The sequence below is a fragment of the Nelumbo nucifera genome, chromosome 5 (assembly GCF_055504915.1).
Source record: "Nelumbo nucifera cultivar China Antique chromosome 5, China Antique-T2T, whole genome shotgun sequence".
NCBI lineage: Eukaryota > Viridiplantae > Streptophyta > Magnoliopsida > Proteales > Nelumbonaceae > Nelumbo > Nelumbo nucifera.
In genome coordinates, this window is record NC_142653.1 from 31,247,475 (window position 1) to 31,272,486 (window position 25,012).

The 25,012-nt window shown below is 37.4% G+C and overlaps 1 protein-coding gene, 1 non-coding gene and 1 pseudogene across 3 annotated transcripts; all 3 read right to left on the reverse strand.

Annotated features, from left to right (window-relative positions):
• Window positions 1-244: 244 nt before the first annotated feature.
• On the reverse strand, window positions 245-9,200 carry LOC104600011 (shikimate kinase, chloroplastic). 2 transcript variants are annotated; one of them, XM_010262802.3, is made up of 11 exons: window positions 8,947-9,199; window positions 8,323-8,647; window positions 8,088-8,146; window positions 7,817-7,871; window positions 7,659-7,731; window positions 5,187-5,274; window positions 2,298-2,380; window positions 2,058-2,187; window positions 1,827-1,905; window positions 1,147-1,211; window positions 245-485 (listed from the first exon to the last, which is right to left on the reverse strand). In XM_010262802.3, the coding sequence occupies exons 2-11, from the start codon at window positions 8,534-8,536 to the stop codon at window positions 423-425; spliced, it is 909 nt and encodes a 302-aa protein (XP_010261104.1). In that variant the 5' UTR covers window positions 8,537-8,647; window positions 8,947-9,199; the 3' UTR covers window positions 245-422. The 2 variants fall into 2 exon arrangements, with proteins under 2 accessions (XP_010261104.1, XP_010261105.1); XM_010262803.3 differs by lacking the exon at window positions 1,147-1,211 and having other exon boundaries at window positions 8,947-9,200.
• A 57-nt stretch (window positions 9,201-9,257) lies between these two features.
• TRNAR-UCG (transfer RNA arginine (anticodon UCG)) lies at window positions 9,258-9,331 on the reverse strand. Its single transcript has one exon. It is a non-coding gene; the product is annotated as a tRNA-Arg (tRNA).
• Window positions 9,332-20,482: 11,151 nt separating this feature from the next.
• Window positions 20,483-21,274, reverse strand: LOC148791363 (secreted RxLR effector protein 161 pseudogene; annotated as a pseudogene).
• Window positions 21,275-25,012: the final 3,738 nt, after the last annotated feature.

Sequence of the window (25,012 nt, forward strand, 5' to 3'; positions counted from 1 at the left end):
ACTGGAAAATGATTATTGACATTGATAACCAGTAATGATTATGCACCCCCTCAACAATTTTTAAAAAGCAAATATCAAGCATGCTAGAAAGGAAACGTGCTGTAGCAAAACAATCCTCATCCAGTGGATGCCCAACTACCATACATTACGAAGATCTTGATTTGCTCTATTTATATATATTGTTTCAACTTTACAAAGTGAGTCTGCAAGGCAAGTTGTTTAAGGGATTAAAAATGAAAGAATGTAATGGAAACTTCAGGAAGTACATTTGAATCATCTGATCTTTTGATACAAAATTTAATCCATTACTTGAAAAGGAAGATAAAATAATCATCATCCACTTTGTCTGTACATAATAGAACAATGACACTGCTTTATAAATAGACAAAGTACAGCTAGAAAGAACCAAAGAGCATAGAGATCTAGGGACTGGTTGCAGTGGCCACTCCATCATTGCTAAGGAAGTTCTCAATTTGTATGAGTGCCTGTCAGGACAGAACTTAAATAAGATAAACTACCCCAAGCAAAACATAAATAGAATCAATGAATATAAATTCATACCAATGAAAAAAATATAAAATCCATATTTCCCCCCTCATATTTTATCATACTACACATGCAGGATTTTGGGGAACCAGTTAAAAGGCTAATTGCAGAACCTATCCTCGCCCAAATATCAACTTTCAAATAACCTAAACCATCCCATAAGGATGGTCCAGAAAAATAAAATGACACTTAATTGGATAGCAGTATCATAAACCACACTACTTTGTGGGTCATCGATGGATGTTTAAATCCACCTACATATGTAGCACATAGACAAGAAATAACAATCCCCTATGAGAAATAGTCGCATAAAAACTTATGGTTTGGATCTCATCAGTTTTTGGGACTGGTATGAAGCGGTTTTGGGAAATAGAATCTCTTCATTTTACATGTTTTATCCTAGTTCCGAATAGGAATACATTTATGAGTTCAAAGTTGTAAGAAATTTCATAAAATCCTATTATAACTAAAACCTGTATTATTCAAAAAATTAAACCTAATTACAGATCTCAACCAATCTCTCTTTTAACTTTATATATATATATATATATATATATATATAGAGAGAGAGAGAGAGAGAGAGGGAGAGAGATCAGGGACCTCGATTGCAATAGCAGTTGGAGTGATCTCACATACATCACAATGCCGCAGTTTGGCAGATATATCTGCACAGAGAACAACATTTTCACCATTTAAAAGAAAAAACAAGGTTTTCCAAACAACTCAGCATGTTGAAGGTGCTTAGATTAAAGTAGCAATATACAAGTGAATATATGGTAAAGCATGACACTTCTATTATGCTTCCAGACAGCTATCATCCTGCATACCTCATCCATCCAGTGTAGGAATGCCCAAATAGTGTATCATGCCATTCGTGGCATTCACCAAGGGGTTTCATAGTTCAAGGAACATAAACAATAGATCCTAATAATCTGACATATTGGTGTACATTTTTGGGAAAGAAATATGGGTATCCACAAAAGAGAGCTTTCCAAGTTGAAAGAGTTGACATTGCTTCCTAATGAAATAGTAGAAAAATGAAAACTGGAACGGCTCTCACATTTTCTGCTGGAGAACCATAAAGAAAAGATTTAGCAGCATGGCAGTATGGTGCATTTGTATAGTACATATACATCTAAACATTATCAATTTGATGCATAAAAAATACTACCAAAAGCTATACTCATTAGATTCTCATAATAATTTATTCCAGTCTTTTGAATGCCCGGAAAACATAGAACTAGAGATCTTGACATGTAAGATGTGTTCAAGAAACATACTAAGAAGAGAAACCCTAGTATCAGCATTGGCATATGCTTTGCCCCTTTCTTCAGAAAGCAAAGACAACCGCATAAGAGCCTGTAAGGGAAGTCAAAGGACACATTAGTTAAAAGCAACAGGCAGATTCTGATTTCTTCTCATTCAACACCCTAAAGATAGATCATAGAATAAGAATAATGAAATAAGTTATCATGTTGAACAGACATTTATAACAATAGGTTCAAAGCTACCTTTGTGTAAGCATCGCCTGATTCATCATGCAATAGTGGGCGAGAATCTGTCCCTACAGCAGCAATTCGCCTTGCCAGAGCTTCCAAAGGCACATCTAACCAGACAGTAATACCATGTCTCATGTACTTCCTGAAAAATTGAGAAATAAACATGAAATGTATTTACATGTGAAAGATATGATGTAAGTCAAAAAGTTAGGAATATATGAGGTAAACCATTACATGTTCATATTCCCATACCAGTTAATTGGCCGAACCACTGCACCACCACCAGTAGCAACAACAAGCTGGTGCATCAAAGATAATTTCCGCAGCACCTCACTCTAAATGATAAAGGAAAGATATGAACCTTTTGCTTCCAATAAATTAAGAAAACTCTCTTTTTTATAGATAACTAATGGATACGATAATATTAGCAAAAAGATCTACATGAGTGAAGGGTTCCATCCTCAAATAAAAATTAGGAAAGTCTAGAGCTATGGCCATACAAAAGGACCTTCCCTGGACCCCTCCTAGATAGATCATCAGTTGCTGAGTTTTGTTTCCTAGGAATCAACCTTAAGGAGATGAAGAAGAGTTCAGATTGTCTCTAATCTCATATAGGTAATGTACCAATCTCCATGGACCTAGCCAGTTCTTTGGTCTCATTTGATTCAATTACTGAATCACCAAGAATTTAGAAGTGAATCAGCTGCCTTGTCTTGGCAATTCCAGAGCCACTTAGCAGGGCTATAACTAACTGAGTAGTGTGTCCATTAACCAACAAGAAAACTATCCTAAAATTACCAATTCATAAACATGCAACAGTGGTTCTGGTTAAATACAGTAATGAAATAACCAAGAAGTGTATGTCATAATGGTATTCAGAAGTTGGTTCTTAGTCATTAGTTCATTCATCAACAATTCTACTGCTACAAATACTGGAAGACTTTCCCAGAAATATCCTACAGTGATTTGCTTCAACCTTTATATGCTTCACAGTATTATCTGAATGGTGCATTGTCTATAGAGACAATGCTTTCTGAAAAGCTAAACAGACACTAAAAGAGCATCTACTTTTTAGAAACCCATGGTAACAGCTTCCTGAAATTTTTGAATGCCTTCTAGCACCCAAATGCTGTGTTTGTGCAGGTGTAGGGTTGTATATATGAGTTTTTGTGTGTCAAGTCTTGATACACTTGTATATATTATTTATTTCTATCTCCAATGCCAACTATTTTCCATTTTCACCAAAGTTTCCACCACTACATAGCCTTGCTTCAGCCTTCAAGGGTTTTCATCTCTTTTCTGCATCAGGTTACCAAGCTTTCAATGTAGAAATCTTCTGGGCTTTCTAGCTTTTAACTCAATTACAATATCCTTCTCCCTTCTTTTCCATATTTAAATTTTTTTGTCAAAAATCAAAGGGAAATATTTAGGTTTTTGGATGATTTTTTTTTTATGACTGACATGTTTCAACATGCATATACTTTAATTTCATAACAAGATTTCATCTGCCAATGGAATATATAGTAATAAACATTGCCTTGTAACAGAAATGGTTGTAATGTATGGTAACTTGACAGGGAAATTTTTCAATGCAAACTACTGCACTAAATTACATATATGATGTGGACAGAAAAAAACAAATTAATGCAACACTTCAAGTGTACAGTAACAAGTACAAGAAATACCAAGCTGAAAACAAGAAAACAAGTTGGATTTTTAGGGATTTTACACCTGAGCCTGTAGTAAAACTTTTCTTTGAACAGTTCCGCTACAGTAACGATGGCATCAAGCTGGCCTCCTGCATGCAGACATGTAGCAATAGAGGGATTGGAAGGTGCCAAAATGGGTTGACTCTTCAAAACCCAAGCTCCCAATACTTGAAAACCCTAGTTAGGACTGAGCTACAGCTCAAACAAGAGAGAATGAACCAAAAAGACCTCTACAGAAACAACCATCTTCTCTTTTGTAAGACTCATGGCTTGCTGGAGAAGCCAATTAAAATATTTACAAATGAACCCCCAGAATGTTTTCCTTTCACAAACAACTACTTAAGAACAAAGCTAACTTCAAACAAACCCCCAAAAGATAACTTTTGTTACAAAAAGACCCAAGAGACCAAAACCCAACAGATGTGCACCCAACTGCCCCGACCAGAATCAGAATTATAAAATGACGAAAATACCCCTGGACCCAAACTGTCAACAAAGCTACCCATAAACAACAATTTGGGATCCTACAAAAAAAACATGCAAAACAGAGTAAATTCACATTTATTCTCTTTTTATTCTTTTTCTTTCTTTCTTTTTTTCTTTTTTTGGCCTCATCAATATATCATTTTTTAAGGGAGTGAAGATCAACATGTGAGGGAAATATAGCAAGAGAAGATTTATCATGTAATGGGCTATAAAATGTAGGATCAAGACCTTTGTTCCATGAGTTGTAATCCTATCACTTGGTGCCTCAACTAATTATATCATAACATGTCCAAATAATTTAATTCAGCAAGTGTTGGATGACTATCAAAAATCTAATACCGTTGGAAAGCTTACTAAATTATCTATTCAACAAGCTCACAATCATGTAATTCAAATATTATAAGCAAGTTATAATCAAAGAGTACAGTCCTGTGCTTGAATCTATTCGAAGGTACTTTAGCCTTTCATAGTGTTTTTAGTTATGTTATATTAGATGAATAGTTCAAATTAGTCTTTGAGCTTTGTTAAAGCATTGTGAACAGGCCCATTTATAACCGAATGAAATTGCCTTTGCTTAGCTCCCTGGAAGATGTTTCCCTTTGGTTTCTCTCTAAGAAATCCAGGCTTCGATATTGATTAAAATAAAATCTACGTCATCTTCCAGCTTCATTGTAGTGATATTTTTCTTACCTTGTCAACTTTAATGCAAAATCAGTAACAATGTCAAGTTAAGGCAAAAAGAAAGGATAGATAAAAAGATATGATGCTAAGGGATAAGAAAAGTAATGAGCAATGCTCTTTATGAACTCTGTGTAACAGATGGAATTAGTGAAGGGAGAGGTAGAAAGATGTCCCATTCGGAAGGAAAAGGTAACTACATGTTGTAACTTCAAGAAAAAGTTATGCAACATCTGAATGAAACAATTCAAAATGATTTCTAAAATACCTCATTATCTCTAAAGAAACTCTCACTATAATTTTTGAAGATTTCAGCCACAGAAGTTTCCCCAGTAGCCTGTTCCACCAATTTGTCACTGTAGCAACCAGAACAGTAACCACAAAAACTACAGTCATTATTGAATATATATTACAATCCATATCAATTTAGTATAGCATAATATTTTCTTGCCAAGTGGCATACTAGGGTAACTGACAGAACTGCATTGAATGGGAAACATCATAATTGACCAGAACAGGGGATTTTCTTATTGGTTGGGGATAGTTCTACCCTGTTCGGAACCAGACTAGACCCATTGACAGCCCTAGTGACACTTTTCAACAAAGAAGGCCTAGCTGGTACCTTTCTCTCCATGTTTGTGTTTTGTGTTTTGTGTTTTGTAAGTGGAGAATCCTCTCTTATCACTTACTAATTTCCTGTAGATTTCTGTCTAGTGTTTGGGATTGTTTTCTTTCCCTCTTTGGTTGCAGGTGGGCTGCCCTAATCATTTATCAATCTTCCAAGAAGAAGAGGAAAGATGATGTAGAGGTGCACACAATTTGCTATTCTTTGAACTATATGGGAAGAGAGGAAAGAGAGAATCTCCAAGGGAAAGGAAATAACTAAGTGGTCCATTGGGTGAAGACATTGGGTCTATTCAACCCTTTATCTTCTGAAGATATTCTCAGAGGGTGACAGATAATTGCAAACTTGCCTATTCTGAGGGTTGCAGTTCACCCTCAATGTTCAACCCTTTATCTTCTGAAGATATTCTTAGAGGGTGACAGATAATTGCAAACTTGTCTATTCTGAGGGTTGCAGCTCACCCTCAATGGGAATCTCCAGCTCAACTTGTCAAATTTAATTTTGATGACTGTAGTAGGGGAATCTAGGTCAATTAAGCTTTGGAGGTTTATTTAGAATTGTTTGGAAAACATTTTGACTATTTACTCGGGACCAGCATGTTATGGTAATCAGGGGCGGAGCCAGGGAAGCCATGCACCCCCCCCCCCCATGGTCCAGAAATCCCCACTTGTGATACACTATTCCATGTAAATTCCCGCCTCCCCCAACTCCGAACTCCAATGTTTGCCCCCTCCCCCCCTCCCCTCCCAATCTATTTTAGGTTTTGGCCCCCCTTATAAATAATTCCTGGCTCCGCCCCTGATGGCAATGCAATTCAAGAATAAGTTCTAGCATTTCTGCAAGGCTTCAGACTCTAGCAAAGAGCAAAAACCTCATTACTATAATCATTAAGGGGGATTCCAAGGTAGTGGTGGGATGGGTATAGAATGAGGAAAGTTGTCCTTGGGTGTACAATAAGAATGTACTGAAGGAGATAAAAGAGTTAAAAAGAGACAAGATAGCTAGTGTTCACTGGGTATACAGGTCTGCTAATAGTCTGGCTGATGGGTTAGCAAAACAGGGGGTGGAGAGAAGGAATCATATTTAATTTCTGATTAATAGAATTGTTATTGTTGGTTATTTAAAAAGCTAAAAAAGCAATTATTGAAAATATAGTTGTGAAGGTAGTGTGCATTGGGTGAAGACCATGGACATATTTGCACAAGGGGATGGAGTTGGGTGGCTAATTCTACCATGGCAAGGGCAAGAGCCAAAATTCAGTGGCAACCACCAGTACCAATCTCTTGAAGTTGAACTGTGATGTATATAATCTGGGACCTTCAAGTATAGGGAGAGTATATAGGAAAGAAGAAAGTAAAATGCTTGCAATATTCTCCGGGTCAATAAATCATGGGGATTCCATTAGAGATAAGTTGCTAGTAGTATTGCAATAATTAAGACTGGGGAAGCTCTTAGGCTTCAGAAATATAATAGTGGAACAGAACTCAAAATTGGTGGTGGATTGGTTGAAGTACAACAGCCAAGGCTTATGGCAATAGTAGCTTGTTATGAGGGACATAAAACATTTTGGAACTGGAGGCTAACTTTCTATGGACACCTAGTAACCTAGATCAGCTAATAGCTTGGCTTATGCAGTAGCTAAGCAAGGGGTACACAGGAATCGATTATTTTAGGCAAATATAATCTAAACAACATGAATGGGTGAAAAGCCTTGGCATTGCTCAAGCTTATGATGCTTAGCATGTTGTAAATACCTAATTTTTTAATCATACATTAATAAATTCAAAGTTATCAACAAAAAAAAAAACTCCATTTCTTCTCTATGCTGGATCCTTGTTATGTCCATGTCACAGAAAGCATAAAAATGGTCTAGACAAATCTTTAAAGAAATGATGAAATCAATTTATTCATTTCAGCATTTGCATAAGTAATTTCAAGGTTGATGCATCCCAACCTGTGTTCACCCAAAAGTTTACTGGCATTCCTTCGGGACAATAATCCTTCAGATTAGTGGGTGCCTCAGACTTTTTATCACCATTCAAAAGATTCAATGGCAAAAGCAACAAATGGTACAGGGAAAGAAAGAGATCACCGCAAGGCAATCTGAAGACAAACCTGTCAAAGAATGAATAGCCTAATGCTTCTGATAACATCTTCCCAACTGTTGTTTTCCCAGAGCCCATCATTCCTGCATTTAACACCGAAGAGTAAAACCACTAGGATACAATTATAGTATTAGCGAATTAGACAGAATTCAAACAAGTTTTACTGACCAACAAGATATATGCAACGTCCATCTAAGCATGGGATAACCTCTTCTGCCTTCTTCTGCAATTAGAATAACACTCAATAAGAGCTGTTAATGATATTACCTTGTATGAGCAGAAAAAAAAAAAAAAAAACTAACAGGGACTCAAATTCTAAGATTTTGACATTTGGAACTAATGGCATGGTATAAAATGCCAGAAGCATTAACAAGATAGGGTTCCTTATCCTTCCCTGAGTCATGGAATCAAACAAGAGATTTTAAAACATCATCATTACCTTTAAAACCAAAGCTTCGTCAAGAGACGCACAACGATTTTCCGATTCAAATGCCGAAGCTAAAAAAAAAAAAAAAAAAAATCGAACGAATGAATGATCAAAATGACTTTCTAACAAAGGTCTGGAGAACAAAGGCCAAGTTTTGGATTCAAAAGATAATATATTGAAAGCGGCATAAGCATTCTACTAATATATTGTCAAATAAAAAAGAATATTGAAATATAGAATTACTTACCTGGAGAATTATTATAAGAACACGAAATCTCTAATGAAACCGGTCTAGGATGAATAGAAGCATTGCTCCACTGCAAATCCCTCCAATTAAACCGAAGAGTCCGTCCCTCCCTGCAATTCCTAGAAAACCGCAGAAAGCCATTGGGTCTCCTTCCAATCTTCTCGGGAAAAATCCATGTACAGCAATGCAAGCTAGATGCAGTAGCAGCCTCCATGCTCCTACTATAACAGTAAACTTCTACAAAACCACTTTCTTTTACCAGATTTCAATTAAACGTAGTTCCCAAGTAGAGGTTCAAAGAAACCGTATGATCATAGTATTGCCGCTGCACAAGAAACAATTTTTCTTGTCGTCAGAGAAATCGAAATTCATATATCCTCCTGCTATAAATTTAGAGAAGAGCAAAGAAAAACCTAAATCTAGACCAATGGTGCCAATTTAAACTAATAAATGAATATGTACAAGGATAAGCAAAATAAAAAAAAAAAAAAAAGAAAAACAGAGAAAGATTGATTTTGCTTAGAGTTTAGAGGATGCACTTTAAAATATGATAGAGTAAATGAACCTTGACTTTCAAAGAAACATAGATATTAAATGGCGAAATTCAGATTAGAGCTAACTAACCACGCATTTGATGAATATCCAAAAACCCTATAGAGGAGTTCCGTTTTGGAATCTGTTCTGACTTCAGAGGAGTTGCACAGAACACCAGAAGGCTGCGAAATGGAGCTTCCGCAGTATAAGAGGAAGCAGGTGGGAAGGATAGCAGGAACTGGTTACAGGAGGAGGGACGTTTCTTACTTTCTCATATGGTTATTTATAAGCTCGAATCGCGAACAAGGATTTCGACTTTGGCGGTTCGACCTGGACCTCTTCCCGGACGTTTCAGGGAGGAATTTTATTGTTTTATTTGACGCAAAAAGAAAAGATTCAAACGACCACAGTGGGAGTCGAACCCACGACCTTTTGATCCGAAGTCAAACGCGCTAATCCACTGCGCTATGCGGTCAAATTTCTGCTACCTACGTAGGAATTCTAGCTTTTAAGGAATTTTCGAGATATACTTTTTCTTTTTTGAGAAGTTTTCCCTTTTCCGAGATATAAATATAGGAAAGGAATTTTAGTGAGGGTAATTTAGTAATTTCAGAGGTGTAGGCCGGGGTGGGGGTTGAGGTCTGGTATGACTCGGAAAGCCGCCTAGTCAAACCAAACGAAACAACTACCTCAGGAAAAGTGGGTAGGTGGCTTGGTTTTCCGTGAGTGGATTATGTGGCGGTGACACGTGCTGAGGCCACCGTCCATTCCTGTTATGAAAATACCTGGAGATGAAGAAGATATGTGGGCCCTACAAGCGCATTGGTGAATAATGAGCAATCAGCAGTTGCAGGATACAACGTTGCAGCCACGTGGGAAGGAGCGTGCAGCGTGTGATCCGAGCCGAGTGGACGATGATAAGATGAGAGAGAGAAAGATTAATCCACCTACCTACCAACCAAGGGAAATTGAAAATAGGAAGACAAGAGAAAGTCCACCTACCCCCACGAACCCACCCCACGCACATCGAGCAGATGTGAAAATATGAAATTGTTATGTCCAGAAAACGATTAATACGAATTCGGATTTCCTGTCACAAGAATGGTTTTGATAGGATTTCCCGTCACAAGATTGGTTCTTACATCCACTTCGCACCTTTGTACCGGTGTATGTTTTTTTTTTTTTTCCAAAAAAAAAGTAATGGATTATGATAGTTCACGGTCTGGATGCTTCTAGCCGGAGGGCAATTCACACGTAGGATGTTTAGTTGGTCGGTCGAATTGTAAGAAAATAATACTTGGCGCAGGATGGTTTTTCGGCGTGGACACTTCGATGCTTAAATTAGAATTTGATAGTGTGAGCTGAAAGCTTGTATCCTATTAAGCTAGTGATTAATAAATCACACGTACCTTGTGCCGCTGGGGTTGATGCCCTTATATAGATGAGTTGTCGTAGGTCTCACGAAATACCTCTGAGATCTTTGGTCCGTGCTGTTAGGAGTTCATTTCGCACCAGGAGATGGACTTCGTGCTAGCTAATAAGGCTTATTGAGTCCGTCCAATCCAGGCAAGATAAGGATAAGACCTGCAGACGTGTAGTGTGATCCCGAAGATGTCAGAGACAGCTGGCTTTCTTCTAGAATTTGGCTACGTGTCACCTCAACAGGTCGAGTCATCACGAGCTGCTCGGATCCCAGTCTTGGCCGAGGTGCCCGAGGACCAAGGTACCTGAGGTGACCTAGCTCGCTGAGGTAGCAGGAAATGCCAAGTCAATGCCCAAACAGCAGGTTGCGTGTCCGTGCATGAATAGGTCGGGCCAAATCATCCCTCGTCAATTGCCTCCCCATTCCCCATGCTAGGGGTCCCGACCCAGTACAGGGAGTTCATGACAAGTTTAGGTAGATTTGGTCTGGTCTTCATCCTGGCCAAGATCTAGTCTAGAGGTTAGATCTCATTGACCTAATTGGCTCAACCATAAAATTAGATCGCGTATCGGGGACGCGCAGACGTCAAACGAATTGAAAACTCAGCAAATGTCAAAACACACGCTTAACCAATTTCAACCTCAAAAGTCGTGAGATCAGCTTTTATGGGAGCCATTAGATCAAATTGATCTGAACCGTCTGTGATTGACTACAACGGCTATAAATAGGGGCCTTGGGGTCCCATTCATTTTGTCTCATTTCGAGTTTTCACGTTTCGGAGGTTGCGCGCTAGCTTCCAAGTCAGTCGTCTTGTCTTCTCTCTCTAAGGTCGTCATTTTTTCTCCGTTCTTAGGTAAGTCACCTTTCCTCCCCTTAGTTTCTTCTTGTTCTTTTCAGCATGTCTAGTAGTATTAGTAGTCTTTTTAATGAGAGTGGGGAGTCTGGTCGGGCCAAGGAGGGCACCTCGACTCAAGATTTAGAGTCTGGCCCAGTTGAGATGGTCACTTTGGCCTAGAACTCAGACTCAAGATTTAAGAACGGAAGGCTTCTGGCGGGAAAGCGTCATCTTTGTGTCGTGCCCGTAAGCCCTGAGGTCCAGACATCTGCGGTCCTTTTACACTTGCACCTAAGAAGATCAATGCACTAGCTGCCCGGTACAAATTCCCTGATCATTATGGCTATAACCTACATTTGGGAAGAGTTTCCTTGGGAACATGATCATGAAGAGATTACTGTCTTTGAGGAGCAGTTGATTGTTGGGCTCCACTTTCCTCTTTACCCTTTTATTGTTGAAGTCCTTAAATTCTTTGATGCCACCATTGACCAGCTTCACCTGAACTCGGTTCGTACCATGGTCAGCACCATATCTTTGTTCCATGATTTCGACCTCCCCTTAGATATCGGAACATTTAGCTCGCTCTATTCCATCAAGAAAAATCCTGTCGGTCCCAAAGGGGGTGGGCAAATATAGCTACAACATAGCTTATCGACCTGGATATAAGCTTCTCCATGAGTATCTCTCAAGGTAGTGACTTGGAAGAGTAGGTATTTTATTGTTATTGTTGATGGGGGTTGGCCTTTCCCAACTCACTAGAGAAAAGACATCAGTGACCCCGGGGATCGGTTGAGTAGGAAGATGAAGAAGAAGATGTGATTTATAGTGGAGTTCGGCCTGATATTGGGAGACTACTTGGCCGAGGATAAACTTGTTAAGGCCAAGCTGAATCCTCTGGGTAGATCGTCTCTTTGGGCATACGCATACGTACTTCATTTCAAGCTTATTTTACTTTGTTCCAGTTCGGCTAATATTCTATTCATCTTCCACAGACATCGTGACTGACATTCTGATAACCATAACCAGACTCTTTACCGACAATTGTCTAAAACCTCATTTATCGTTAATTTTTTCTCATACTCCATTCACATGTGACTCATATACTTTTTAAAATTTTTAAAATACCCTTTTATTGTTCTACTTCATCTCAGTCGGTCTTAGTCTCTAATTTCGTCTCCGATTTCGTCTCTCATACTGTATTCATGTATCTATAAAACCTCATTTATCTATATCTCCCTCTCCGACTCCAGCTACATCTTCCCATATCCGTTTTAGTAAACCACCCATTAATAGCAAATGCCAATTAAAACGCCCATTAATAACAAAGAATGATCATGCCAGACAACTTGATTTTTCCATATAGTACTATTAATAATAGAAGACATATACTACAACTCTATGGTAATGTGTTGCACCCAAATGCCCGCCTCCGATTCCATTCCATGATAGGGGCTTCCTCCATGATTTCTCATTTTTAATAACAGATGTACACAATAGGAAAGTTAATGTTATTCATTAAAATGAATATCAATAAATCATAACAAATTGACAATAATGAAAAATCTACCTCTCGGTGGGGGAAATTCCAGGGAAACAAAGCAATATTATAATTGGCCCTTCTCCCATCGATTAAAGGGTTCGGTTCAAGACGAGCCCTCCTTGCCTACTCTGGATCAAGACAACCCCTTGGGGCAGAGGATGAGCCAAGTGCCGGGGCTACAGCACAACAAGAATCCGAATTAGGGGAGGGGACAAATGATGTTATCATGGATGCAAAGGCTACAGGGGAATCAAAAGATGTACATGGTAAAAGAGAGTCATTATTATCCACCCTTTTCGCTCTCTACCCAGCTGGTCTTTGTCGCTTGTAGGGGTGTCAATTGGATTGGATTTGGTCCAATTCGATTCAGTCCAATGTGAGTCCATTATAAATGGATCAGGTCCAATTCAATCCAGTGAATGTTTTGGATTAATTTGGACCGGTCTAATTCAATGTCTGGACCGTCCAATTCGCTCAAATTCATTTTGATTTAGATTGGTTTCAATCCAAACCCAGTCCATTGATACATATATTCTTATCTTATATCAATGGACTAGATATTGGCTTAATCCAACCCAATCCAATATAAATTTGTTACAAACAGACCAGGTTCATTCCAATTTAATAAATATTTTGGACTGGATTGGTCCAATATGTCTTGATGGTCCGTCCAAATTGATTTTGGACTGGATGGGGTCCAATCCAAAACCGGTCCATTGACACACCTGGTCGCTTGCAAACAAAATTCATCCCATCCACAGCCTTTTATGCTTGAATCTAATTGCAAAAACTTAAATTCACAATGAACAATGGAGAATTCTCTGTCTTGCGGTGATGGTTAGGACAAGGATTGAAAGAAGAAAGTAGTTTCTCTTCATCCTTTCAATGGACCCAGACTATTTTATAGTTCTTGAAAATTTTCATCAATTAGGTTTTATTTTGAAATTTTGAAGAATAGTGGAGAATAAATTCCACATTTTATTTTGTCCCATTAGTGCTGAACGACAATGACAATTGTCAAAAAACTTAAAGGTACTTTAAGACAATATGTAAACAGTAAAGGTAGAATTAGTCAATTTCCTAAACCATGGGGATATTTTAAGAAATTTACTCTTTTAATAGCCCAATAGACCAATAAACAGTCTTGGTCTTTAAAGACCAGCTCCAAAAAGCTCAATTGGTCTATCGGGTTGTTGAAAAAGACTTGCCAAACAGCATCTACAATGTCGTTTCGAGATTCATACAAGCAAGAGGACAATTTTTCAAAATGACAAAATGCAAACGACAAAACACTATTATCTCTTTTTCACCCACTTAGCTTAAAACCCTAATCAAACAAAACCCTCACCGCAAGAAAGAAGAATAAACTTAAATAAGGGTTTGCATAAATTCGTAAGAGAAAGGGCAAATTGGTCCCATAAAATAAAAAAAGGGTAGTTTGAAAACTTAAAAACATTCACAAGCATGTAACAATCACTTGAGTACCTTTTCTAAAGTTTTTCTAAATAAGGGGCACCCAAAATTTTGGGTAGATGGGATTTCTTGAAAGAAAAAAGTGTGCAAACACGTTGAGAACAGTGGTGTTCATGGATTGGTCCAAGTTGAGATTTGCACGTATGATAAGGACTATAGTTTGGGCTTGCGCTAAGGGCTATATAAATGTGCATGTGTGTATATAAAATTTCTACATTAATACATATGTAGAAGTTTTATTATGCAAGCCAGATTGGGCCCAAGTCTAGAATTTCCAAGCTAGTCTGATCTGAAATGATCACTCCAAGCTAGCTAGAGCATGACATTCACCCACACATTTAAAATATCTCTTCATGAATTTAACATACAAGAATGGGAGATACACCCAATGTATGGCTAGATACAATGCTCCCAACGTGCTCACATGATTTTTTCTTTGGGGAGATCTTGGCTTTAGAGGCATTCATTATATGGTTCAGACTGCCAAACTGGGTTGAACCAAATAAGAATTAGTGGTTTGGTTTGGGAAAATTTTTAAATCTCATAAACTGAATTATTATTATTATTATTATTTTTTGTGTAGGCATGCGTGTTATTTGGGCTTTCAAATTGGTTGATTTGGTTTCAATACTAAAATGGTTAATTCTAGCTTGAGAAATTTCCAGACTGTAATTTACTAATTTCGTCTGAGGTTTTCTCCAAACCAAACAGCAGCGGACCGTGAGCATCATTACTGTGCTCAATTTTGGGTGGGTATCCGCACTCATGTCAAACCCAACCCACCATATGAAGCAAGAATTTTCTCGTGGGTATACCAATTTAAGAGCCCCATTGTAGAAGACCGGACTTAAATTGCTAATAAAAAACTTGGATTTACTACCCACACCCTATTACTACAGACACATTGTAAATATTTCCCGTATTTGTATATTATCATTGTTGAGAGATGTTATGACAGGTGACTTGGTAACCGTGGGTAGCAGATCTAGACTTGGCCATCCACACCTTATTCACAATAAACTACATTCACACATTGAGAGAACATTTCTCATACTTGTATATTATTATTCATACACATCAGAGACAAAATCATACACATCAGGCTGAACTACCTATTACAAATGAACACGCCAATGTTCTCTGCAAGACATTACATATAAAAGAATAACCGTTTAAGTTTTATGAGACCTGATCATCTGCTAGGGACATGCAAAGATTTATGTTGACAAGGCATCACATCACCATCATATATTAATCACAAAGCCATTCCTTGGCAAGTAGTATTATCAAATGTCTCTTATCTATATTATATTATAAAGCGATTAGGCCCCAAGTCAGCAGCCCTCTCTTCCCATTCCCTCTTCTCTCTTCAACCAATACAAGGTTTGTAAAAGTTTCCCTACCTTTCCCTACATTTTTCTTCAAACCAAACATAGCCTAAACTTCTTCCATTTCCCCCCTTACCCCTTCCCAGCCCTCTCCATAATGCTACATTAGCACCCCTATTTCCTCTATCACTACCCCCTTTATGCTTTTTTATCAAAGAACATGATATCTCTCTCGCCATTGCCCTCCACATCCCTACAAATCTACAATCTCTCCCCTTCTTTTTCTCTCCTTTATTTAATTGTTGTTTTCTAATTATTTTAAAAGGGTAAATTACTAGAATATCCCCTGAAGTTTCTGGTTGTTGCTAAAACCTCCGCTAAAGTTTGATAATTACAATCACCTCCCTTGAAGTTTTTGGTTGTTGTTGAAACCTCTATTGAAGTTTGGTAATTGCAATCACCTCCCTGGAAGTTTCTGGTTGTTGCTGAAATCTCCATTGAAGTTTGGTAATTGCAAGCACCCCCTCGAATTTTCTGACATAGTTGCAAGTAGACCCCCTTTGTTAGAATCTTCTAAAAAGAGGCATGAAAATGTCCAAAATATCCATGTAGTTATTTTTTACCAAAATATTTATTTTCCAATTTTCTCTTCATATGAATCATTAGCCCAAACCCTTCCAATCTCTATTTTGAAATTTGATTTATTTTTCAAATTTGCCCTTCATATCAATCACTCAAATGTAAAGTTGTAACTTTAAATTCTCTATTTTTTTTTATCTTTTTATAAAGTTTGTATTGTTTTCTGCAGAAACCAACCTTAACAGTAACTCTATGGGTATTTTGGACACTTTTTACCTCTTTTTAGAAGATTCTACTATAAGGGGTCTACTTGCAACTGTCAGAAAGTTCAGGGGAGGTGAATGCAATTACCAAAGTTTAGGGGAGGCTTCAGCAACAGTGAGAAATTTCAGGGGAGGTTTCAGCACCCTTAAAAAATTCATTAGAATTTTTGTCAGTTTCTCCCTAAACCTCTCAAAATTCCTAATTTATTTATCTTAAACTCTCATTTTCCCACTCTTATTCTCTCTCCTCATTTTATACTTAACTTTTTCAAAATTAATTAATAAATGTCTCTCCTAATTCCTAAAACCACTCCTCATTCCTAAAATATTGCTAATAACTAAGCTTTTTGTTAGACTCTTAACTAATTTCCAATTCCCCACTTCTAATTAAGACACATATTATATATGGTTGACCACTTTTTCCTCCAGGTCGTAGGTCAATGATTCAACCATGTAGGTCAAATGGGTTAGACCATATGCAAATACATATTTTATCAATAAATAGTATATAATTATATTTTATATATAATATATATATTATTTTATATTTAATTTATGTTTTTAATTTAGTATTTCTAAAAAATATTAAAAATTGTGATTCAAGGCCAAAAAGGGTTTTTTTTTTTCGTGAAAATAGCAAGGCAAGGCGCCCATAGCACCTTGGAGCATGTAGATCTTAAAAGGTTACCCAAAAAAAAAAAGATCACCTTAATCAGACATTGTAGTGAAAAGTTATGGCCTCCAAAAGTTTGCACATACATTAAGTGTGCAACCGTAACCCAGTGATCGGGTCGAATGAGTCAATGGTTGAACCATTTGGGTGGAACAATTTTTGACAAAAGGGTGAGTTTCAGCAGAACCAAACACAGAATCAAGGTCAAGTGACGGTTTGAACGGTTCAACCGGTTGAGACAACAGTGGGTTGAAAACACTAGTATCGGTTTGGGTTGGTTTTTAGCTTAGTCAGATGGTTCAAAATATATAAACTTAAAATCTAAATCTAAATTTAAAATTAAAAAATTATAATGATATTATTTAAAAGAAAATTAAAAAATTTTAATTTTATAAAATATTTTAGACTAAGAAATATGAAAAATTTTCTACTTTTTTGTATTAAAAAAATTATATTTTAGTTTGATGATTTGTTTACAAATGGCCAAACCAAAACTAACCCGACTTGGTTGGATTGGAAAGTTGTTGAATCGAATCCGACCAATCCGATCAATTTAGATTAAATTAAATCGGGTTGATTGGCTTCATCAATTTGATGAACAAACTTAACTAAAATTAATTATTATTATTTTTTATTATAAAAAAATATTAAAAATAATATATAAAATATTAATAATTATTAATTATTTAAAAAATTGAAATATAAAACAATTATCTACTCTTATATATTTTTATTATTTAGCTTTCGCTTTCTATACATCGAATGAGTCTCCGCTAGTTGATAACATGAAGGCTAAAAACAAAAAGCTCTTATAAGTGACGAGACTTGCATCTAACTTACCCGAGTTTGCTTTCGGTATAAAAAAGAATATTGTATTTTCAGTAGGCCACCCATGAAAACATCCATTTTTCAAATTTGTTTATGGAAGGATGTTTGCATTAATATGCACAAAATAAACAATGCCAACAAAATGGTTTCCTAGGAATATGAAACTCAATAGGATTATAAATAAATCGTTTCAAGAATTTCTTAAAGGGTGTTTGTGTTTCTTTCTTTTTTATTATGTCTGGTGTCATATCTTTTCGGCACCATAAATTTTTCCATTGAAAATAAGTAGGTGTGACAATACAACCACCATTGGGCTAATCAAATAAAATAACCTGTGAAAATTAGAAAGAATGTCATTTTCCTACAACTACCACACACAGACTTTGTTTTCATGGTCAGCAATCCATGGTTTTTAAAACTGGATTGGGCTGGACAGTTAGATCAGAAAAAACAGGATTTAATCAGGTAACCGGTTATGTTTTAACCGAAAATTATTTTTTCGTCAAAAATTATTAATTTGGTCAACAATCTGTTAATCCAGACGATTAAACTGTTGATTCAGACAACGATTTTTAACCATTATTTATTATTTTAAGTCAGAACAGGCTATTCATTCGAACCAGACAATCAGACCATTCAACTTAGAAATCAATCCCCGAAATGGTTACCTATCCAATTTGATTTTAAAAACCTTATTGCAACCAAACGCCATAAATAACATACTTTTAAGTGCAATATTCACTTCGTTAACATGAAAATCTAAAGAAGGGCGGGGTGAAATTTTCAAGACTTTCAACCATGTCTTTGATTTCTGTATACTTTTGCATCCAATTAGTAAGATGGAATTGATTGATATTAATTGACTAGACCTAAATAAATAGTAGTTGTTTGGGGAAGACGAGATTGTAAAATAATAGTTGATTGAAAAAATGGCGCGAGGTTGTATGATGCGGATTGCGGAAGAGGCATCAAACTGCGGATACCTATCAACATTACTTTGTCAAATCTGGTTTGCTCTAAAAACTGTTTGACAGTATTGAAACATCATGATGCCGATGACCCAATAGTGGAGACTTCACTCCAAGAAAGTGTGGGGTCAAATTCGTAAACCTGTGTGACTGCAGGCTCTTCATGGTAAGTTCAATGACTAGGGACGATAATAGGGCAGATTTGAAGAGGGTTTGGTAAATTTTGGACCCTTCCCACCTCCCTACATTTGTTTATGGGTTGGGCTTCAGGTTTGACCCATGAACATTTTAAAGCAGGGCCTCATCCATGAATAGATTTATGCCTTCCCAAACCTTCCAACTTGTGTCCTCAAAATTAGCAACAGGTTGGATTTTCAGAATCCAAATCCTCTCCATACACGAAAAATGCAAAACCTCTTTTGCACCTAATTTCTTTTTATATAAGTAATAAATAAACAAAATAATATGAACATACATCAAAATTTTTAATTATTTGATTGAAACATGTAAAAAGCACATAAGCTATAAATTATCATTCACATAAGATTCAAAACATTTAGGGAGGATTGAGTTTAACCTAATATTGTACCCTATCCATACCCAAACAAGTTACAAAATCACAACACCCATCCCTCCAAAATATGCTTTTCAAGCAAAAAACCTACCTCGTGGGCGTGGCCACATGGGCATCCCCTGGATAGAGTGGAAATTGCCATCCCTGTCAACGATTCAATGGACCTTATGTACACCCTGTAAGAATAAATAAAGGGGAGCAAATCAATCCTTAGTGTTGCAGAATCATACCAATACCATTCATGTACGAAGAACAAGAAGCCATGTTGCACCCCAAAGAATATCATGCTGTAGTTATCAAGGAGGTTTAAACGTACATACCTGTATCCATCGCAGTAGTAGAAACCCTTGCGGAATGAGTGACGAATCAATGGTAGGTCGACTGTGGTTTTCCTCAGTTAAATCTTCCTTCTTCCTTAGGTTTTCTCAGCTTTTGACTCTAATGGGGTAGAGCAAGAGGGCGGCTAGATGATTTAACATATTGGGAACTATAACCTAGGAGCCTTTATATTTTGACCTAATAGGATCCCATTAAGCCTATATGGGCTAAAATGTGGTATCCACTCATTAAGCCCCATACCCTTTTGTTGAAATCTACGGGCTTTGCCTAAATGAATCACTTGATTTAGCCCACTTACAAGATAGCCCATCAATGCAATTGTTTCACTGAATATGTAAGCCCACTTAATAGAGATTAAAACCTAACAATCTCCCACTTGGGCTACATGTGAGAGCTGAAACAATTATATTGAAAAAATTCCTTATGTGTACACTTCTTATGCTAATTTCTTTAGACTTCTCCTTAGTTTCAATCTGGTCCATCTTCTGTACTAATATGAGACCATGACAGCTTTCGCCACATATATGCGTGACTAAACCTTTCATGCTCACCATATCAATGCATTCAATGACATAGATCAAGTATGGATGAGTGGCATGGAAATTACATGCAATGTGATCTCAAAACATGCCTATTTCCAACTGGTTCAACTTTATTCTTTGGAGAGATCAATCAAAAATCACAAACATACTTAGAGATGTAGATGATGGAAAGAGTCATAAACTTTATTATGTGTAAATGTAGACATGCAAACATGCCTTAATCCATAGTACATCCAAGAGCAAAAGAAAAGAAAACTCCCACTAAATCAAGGTATCATAAAACATGCCTACACCCATATGAGCAGTGTGCTCATGAAAGACCTTAGGTGGCAATCCCTTAGTCAACGGATCCGCTATCATGGAGTTTGCCCCTATATGCTCTATGCAAATCTGACCACTCTGAACTCTTTCCTTAACAGATAGAAACTTGATATCAATATGTTTCGACTTCACAAAACTTCTGTTGTTGTTGGAATATAGAACTGCATATTTATTGTCACACAATAATTTTAATGGCCTTTTAATTCCATTAACCACTTGCAGCCCCATGACAAAGTTACGTAGCCATATCCCATGATTGGATGCCTCAAAGCAAGCTATGAACTCTGCTGCCATAGTTGAAGGGGTTATGAGCGTCTGTTTGGCACTTTTCCAAGATATAGCTCCTCCGGCTAACATGAAAATATAGCTCGAAGTGGATCGTTTGCTATCTTGGCATCCCACAAAATCAGAATCAGAATACCCAATGATCTCCAAACTGTCTGATTTCTTGTAGATTAACATGAAGTCCTTTATTCTCTGTAAATACCGCATGACCCGTTTGGTTGCTTTCCAATGATCCAGTCCTAGGTTACTCAAATATCTGCCCAACAGTCTCACTATAAATGCTATATCGGGACGGGTACAAACTTGAGCATACATCAGACTTCCTATAGCCGAGGCATAGGGAACCTTTTGCATCTCCTTTATTTCAAGGTCTGTTTTGGGGCACTGACTGAGACTGAACTTGTCTCCTTTAGCCACAAGTGTATCACCCGGCGAACAACTTTTCATGCCGAATCTGCTTAGTATCCTTTCGATATAGCCCTTTTGTGACAATCCAAGAACGCCTCGAGAGCGATCTCATAGTATTTGTATGCCTAGCACAAAAGAGGCATCCCCAAGATCTTTCATTTCAAAATTCTTAGTGAGAAATTTTTTGGTTTCGTGCAGCAAGCCTATATCGTTACTCGCCAGTAGTATGTCATCGACATATAGTACCAGAAAGATAAATCTGCTCCCACTGAACTTGTGGTATACACATTCATCAACCACATTTACCTCAAAACCATACGAGGTAATCACTTGATGAAATTTGTGATACCATAGACGAGAAGCCTATTTGAGACCATAGATGGATTTCTTTAATTTGCAGACCATAGACTTTGAATCTTTGGATTCAAAGTTTTCTGGCTGAACCATATAAATCGTTTCATCAATGTCTCCGTTGAGAAACACTGTCTTTACATCCATCTGATGTAGCTCTAAATCAAAATGAGCTACAAGTGCCATTATTGTCCTAAAGGAGTCCTTCGAAGAAACCGGAGAAAATGTCTCTTTATAATCAATGCCTTCCTTTGAGTGAAACCTTTGGCGACTAGACGAGCCTTATATCTTTCGACATTGCCTTTTGAATCCCTTTTGGTTTTAAATGTCCATTTGCAACCAATGGGTTTCGAGCCTTCAAGCAACTCGACAAGATCCCAAACATCATTGTCTTTCATGGATTTCATCTCTTCTTGCATGGCATTGATCCAATGTTGAGAATTAGAACTTTGAAGGGCTTTGCGAAGGGTGATTGGATCATCTTCCGCTAAGCCTACCGAATCTTCTTGTTCTAGGAGGAACACGATATAGTCATCTGGAATCGCACTTCTCCTTTGTCTGTTGGATCTTCTCAATGGCACTTATTGAGGTTGTTGAGTTTGCTCTATGGAAGGAACTTCATTGTTGTCTTGAATCGGAATCGCTTCATAAACAGTGTTAGGAATTGTTGTCTGATCACTGGCGATAATAATATCAGGAAGAGAAATGAATTTCTCTTCTTGCAAGACAACTGTTTCGTCAAAAGAGACGTTTCTTAATTCTTCTCCTCCAAACTCAACATCTTCAAGAAATCTCGCATTTCCCGTCTCAAAGAAGGAGTGGGTAGTGGGATCATAAAACTTGAACCCTCGAGAACGTTCCGCATATCCAACAAAGTAACAACTAATTGTCCTAGAGTCCAATTTCCATTCATTGGGCCATGTGTAGGTGCCTTATGCTAGGCCTTTTCCTAGTCCACAACCCATATGGGGTTTCAGTTACTGGTTGTTGGGTACTCTGTTAAGGATATACACTGTAGTTTTTAATGCTTCTCCCCAAAGTGATTCAGGTAAAGAAGAATGACTAATCATGCTCCTCACCATGTCCTTAAGTGTCATGTTTCGTCTTTCAACAACACCATTCATGCTAGGTGTACCCGGCATGGTGTACTGTGGGACGATACCACATTCCTTTAGGAAGTTAGCAAAGGGTCCTGGACGTTGCTCTCCTGATCCATCATATCTTCCATAGTATTCCCCGCCACGGTCAGATTTGACGGCTTTAATTTTCTTACCAAGTTGAAGTTCAACTTCAGCTTTATAAGACTTGAAAACGTCCAGGGATTGAGACTTCTCACTTATTAAGTATAGATACCCATACCGCGAATAGTCATCTATGAACGTGATGAAGTACTGTTGGCCATTCCATGCAGGCGTGGGGAATGGCCCACAAATGTCCGTATGTATCAGTTCTAAGACTTCCGTACATCTATTGGCACCTAATTTCTTTGTGTTTGTCAATTTTCCCTTAATACACTCAATACAGACTTCAAAGTCCGTTAAATCAAGGGAATCAAGAATTTCGTCCGACACAAGCCTCTAAATTCTCTGTTTAGAGATGTGGCCTAAGCGCTTATGCCATAAGGAAGCAGAATTCTCAATTAATTTACGCTTTGCACCTTTAGTACTTGCATGCAGGATTGCATTGTGGGAAGCAATAGTTTCTAACATATAAAGACGATCAATTAAAATACCGGTACCAATAATATTTGAATATAGAGAAATACTAACTTTATTATTTCCAAAACCACAAAAGTAACCAGATTTGTCTAAATAGGAAATAGAAATTAAGTTCCGTTTAAATGACGGAGCTACAAATGTCTCAACTAAATTCAAATAACAACCAGTTTTTAAAATCAATCTAAAATATCCTACAGCTTCCACAGGGACTTTATTGTCATCGCCTACATAGATGAATCTTTCAGCATCAGTTGGCAGGCGGCTCCAAATGCAACCCTGCATAGACACACTTATGTGGATAGTAGCGCCAGAATCTATCCACCAAGTGTCTATAGGTACAGAAGCTAAATTAGCCTCAGAACAAACTAAAGTGAGAGACATACCCTTCTTTATGCGCCATGTGGCGTATTTGGGACATTCTTTCTTCATGTGTCCTCCTTTCTTGCAGAAAAAATAGGTAAATCCATCACATTGCTTCTTCATCTTTTTCTGAGTGAGTATTCCATTTGCAGTATCCTTAGTCCTCTTCCTTTTATTATTCTGAGAGGTTGATGCTAAGTGAGTACTTTCCGTTTTTTCTCTCTGGATTCTTTCTTCTTCTTGCACACATTGAGAAATGAGCTCATTAAGAGTCCATTTCTCCTTTTGAGTATTATAACTCACCTTAAATTGACTGAATTGTGCAGGAAGAGAAATGAGAACTAAATGCACGAGCAAATCATCATTTATCTCTAACTTTAGTGCCTTTAGTTTACCCGCAAGATTCGACATTTCCAGTATGTACTCCCTTATGTTTCCTTTTCCCTTGTACCTCATAGAAATTCGAGTAGCTAAAAGGTTGCTAGTCTCCGCTTTCTCATTCTTGGCGAAATACTGTTGTATCGCCATAAGGGATTCCTTAGCATTATTGCTCTCAGAAATAGAGCCCCGAAACGCTTCCAGTATGGAACGTTTCATAATCATCAGACTCATGCGATTAGAGCGATCCCATTTCTCAACTTTGGCCTCATTGGAATTGTCCTCAACCAGGATGGGTCGCTCCGTCCTTAACGCAAGGTCTAAATCCATGCAGCCGAGAACGATTTCCACATTCTCTTTCTAGATCTTGAAGTTTGTACCATTCAGCATGGGAATGGCACTGATTTGAGCAGAAACATTATTTGCAGTTGTTGAAACTGAACAGAAAACAAAAACAACATATAATCAATAATAATATAAATTACAAAGGCAAGATACCCAGCACAACTTGACATTTAGTGTTTGCACAGAAATATCAATTGTAAATGGTACTCAACGCAACAATCAAACATTGATAATAAATCCTGTCAAACAATAGCCTTTCTTTGGACCGACTACTATTCACATGGATAATAGCTTTACAATATCAATATTTATCATCGCATGTGTGTTCACTGCCCGGCCAAACATCAACCTTCCTTTGGGCCGACCAATGTCCGCATGGACAATGAACACACAAAATTTTCATATTTCAAATCATCGCATGTGTGTTCACTGCCCGGCCAAACATCAACCTTCCTTTGGGCCGATCAATGTCCACATGGACAATGAACACACAAAATCTTTATATTCCAAATCAAATTAATTTTACACTGCATAGGCTACTTTGGTAACATGCTGCTTCAATCAATTTAATTTGAAAAGAGAAAAAAAAATATTCATTCAAAACTGTATTCATCGCATGCATGAC

Coding starts and splice junctions, on each gene's coding strand:
- LOC104600011 (XM_010262802.3), bottom strand. CDS start 8,536: ATGGAGGCTGCTACTGCATCTAGCTTGCATTGCTGTACATGGATTTTT. Junction 7,872..8,087: donor ACGAAGCTTTGGTTTTAAAG/GTAATGATGATG, acceptor TTCTAATTGCAG/AAGAAGGCAGAAGAGGTTAT. Junction 2,381..5,186: donor GTTTCTTTAGAGATAATGAG/GTATTTTAGAAA, acceptor TTTATCATTTAG/AGTGAGGTGCTGCGGAAATT.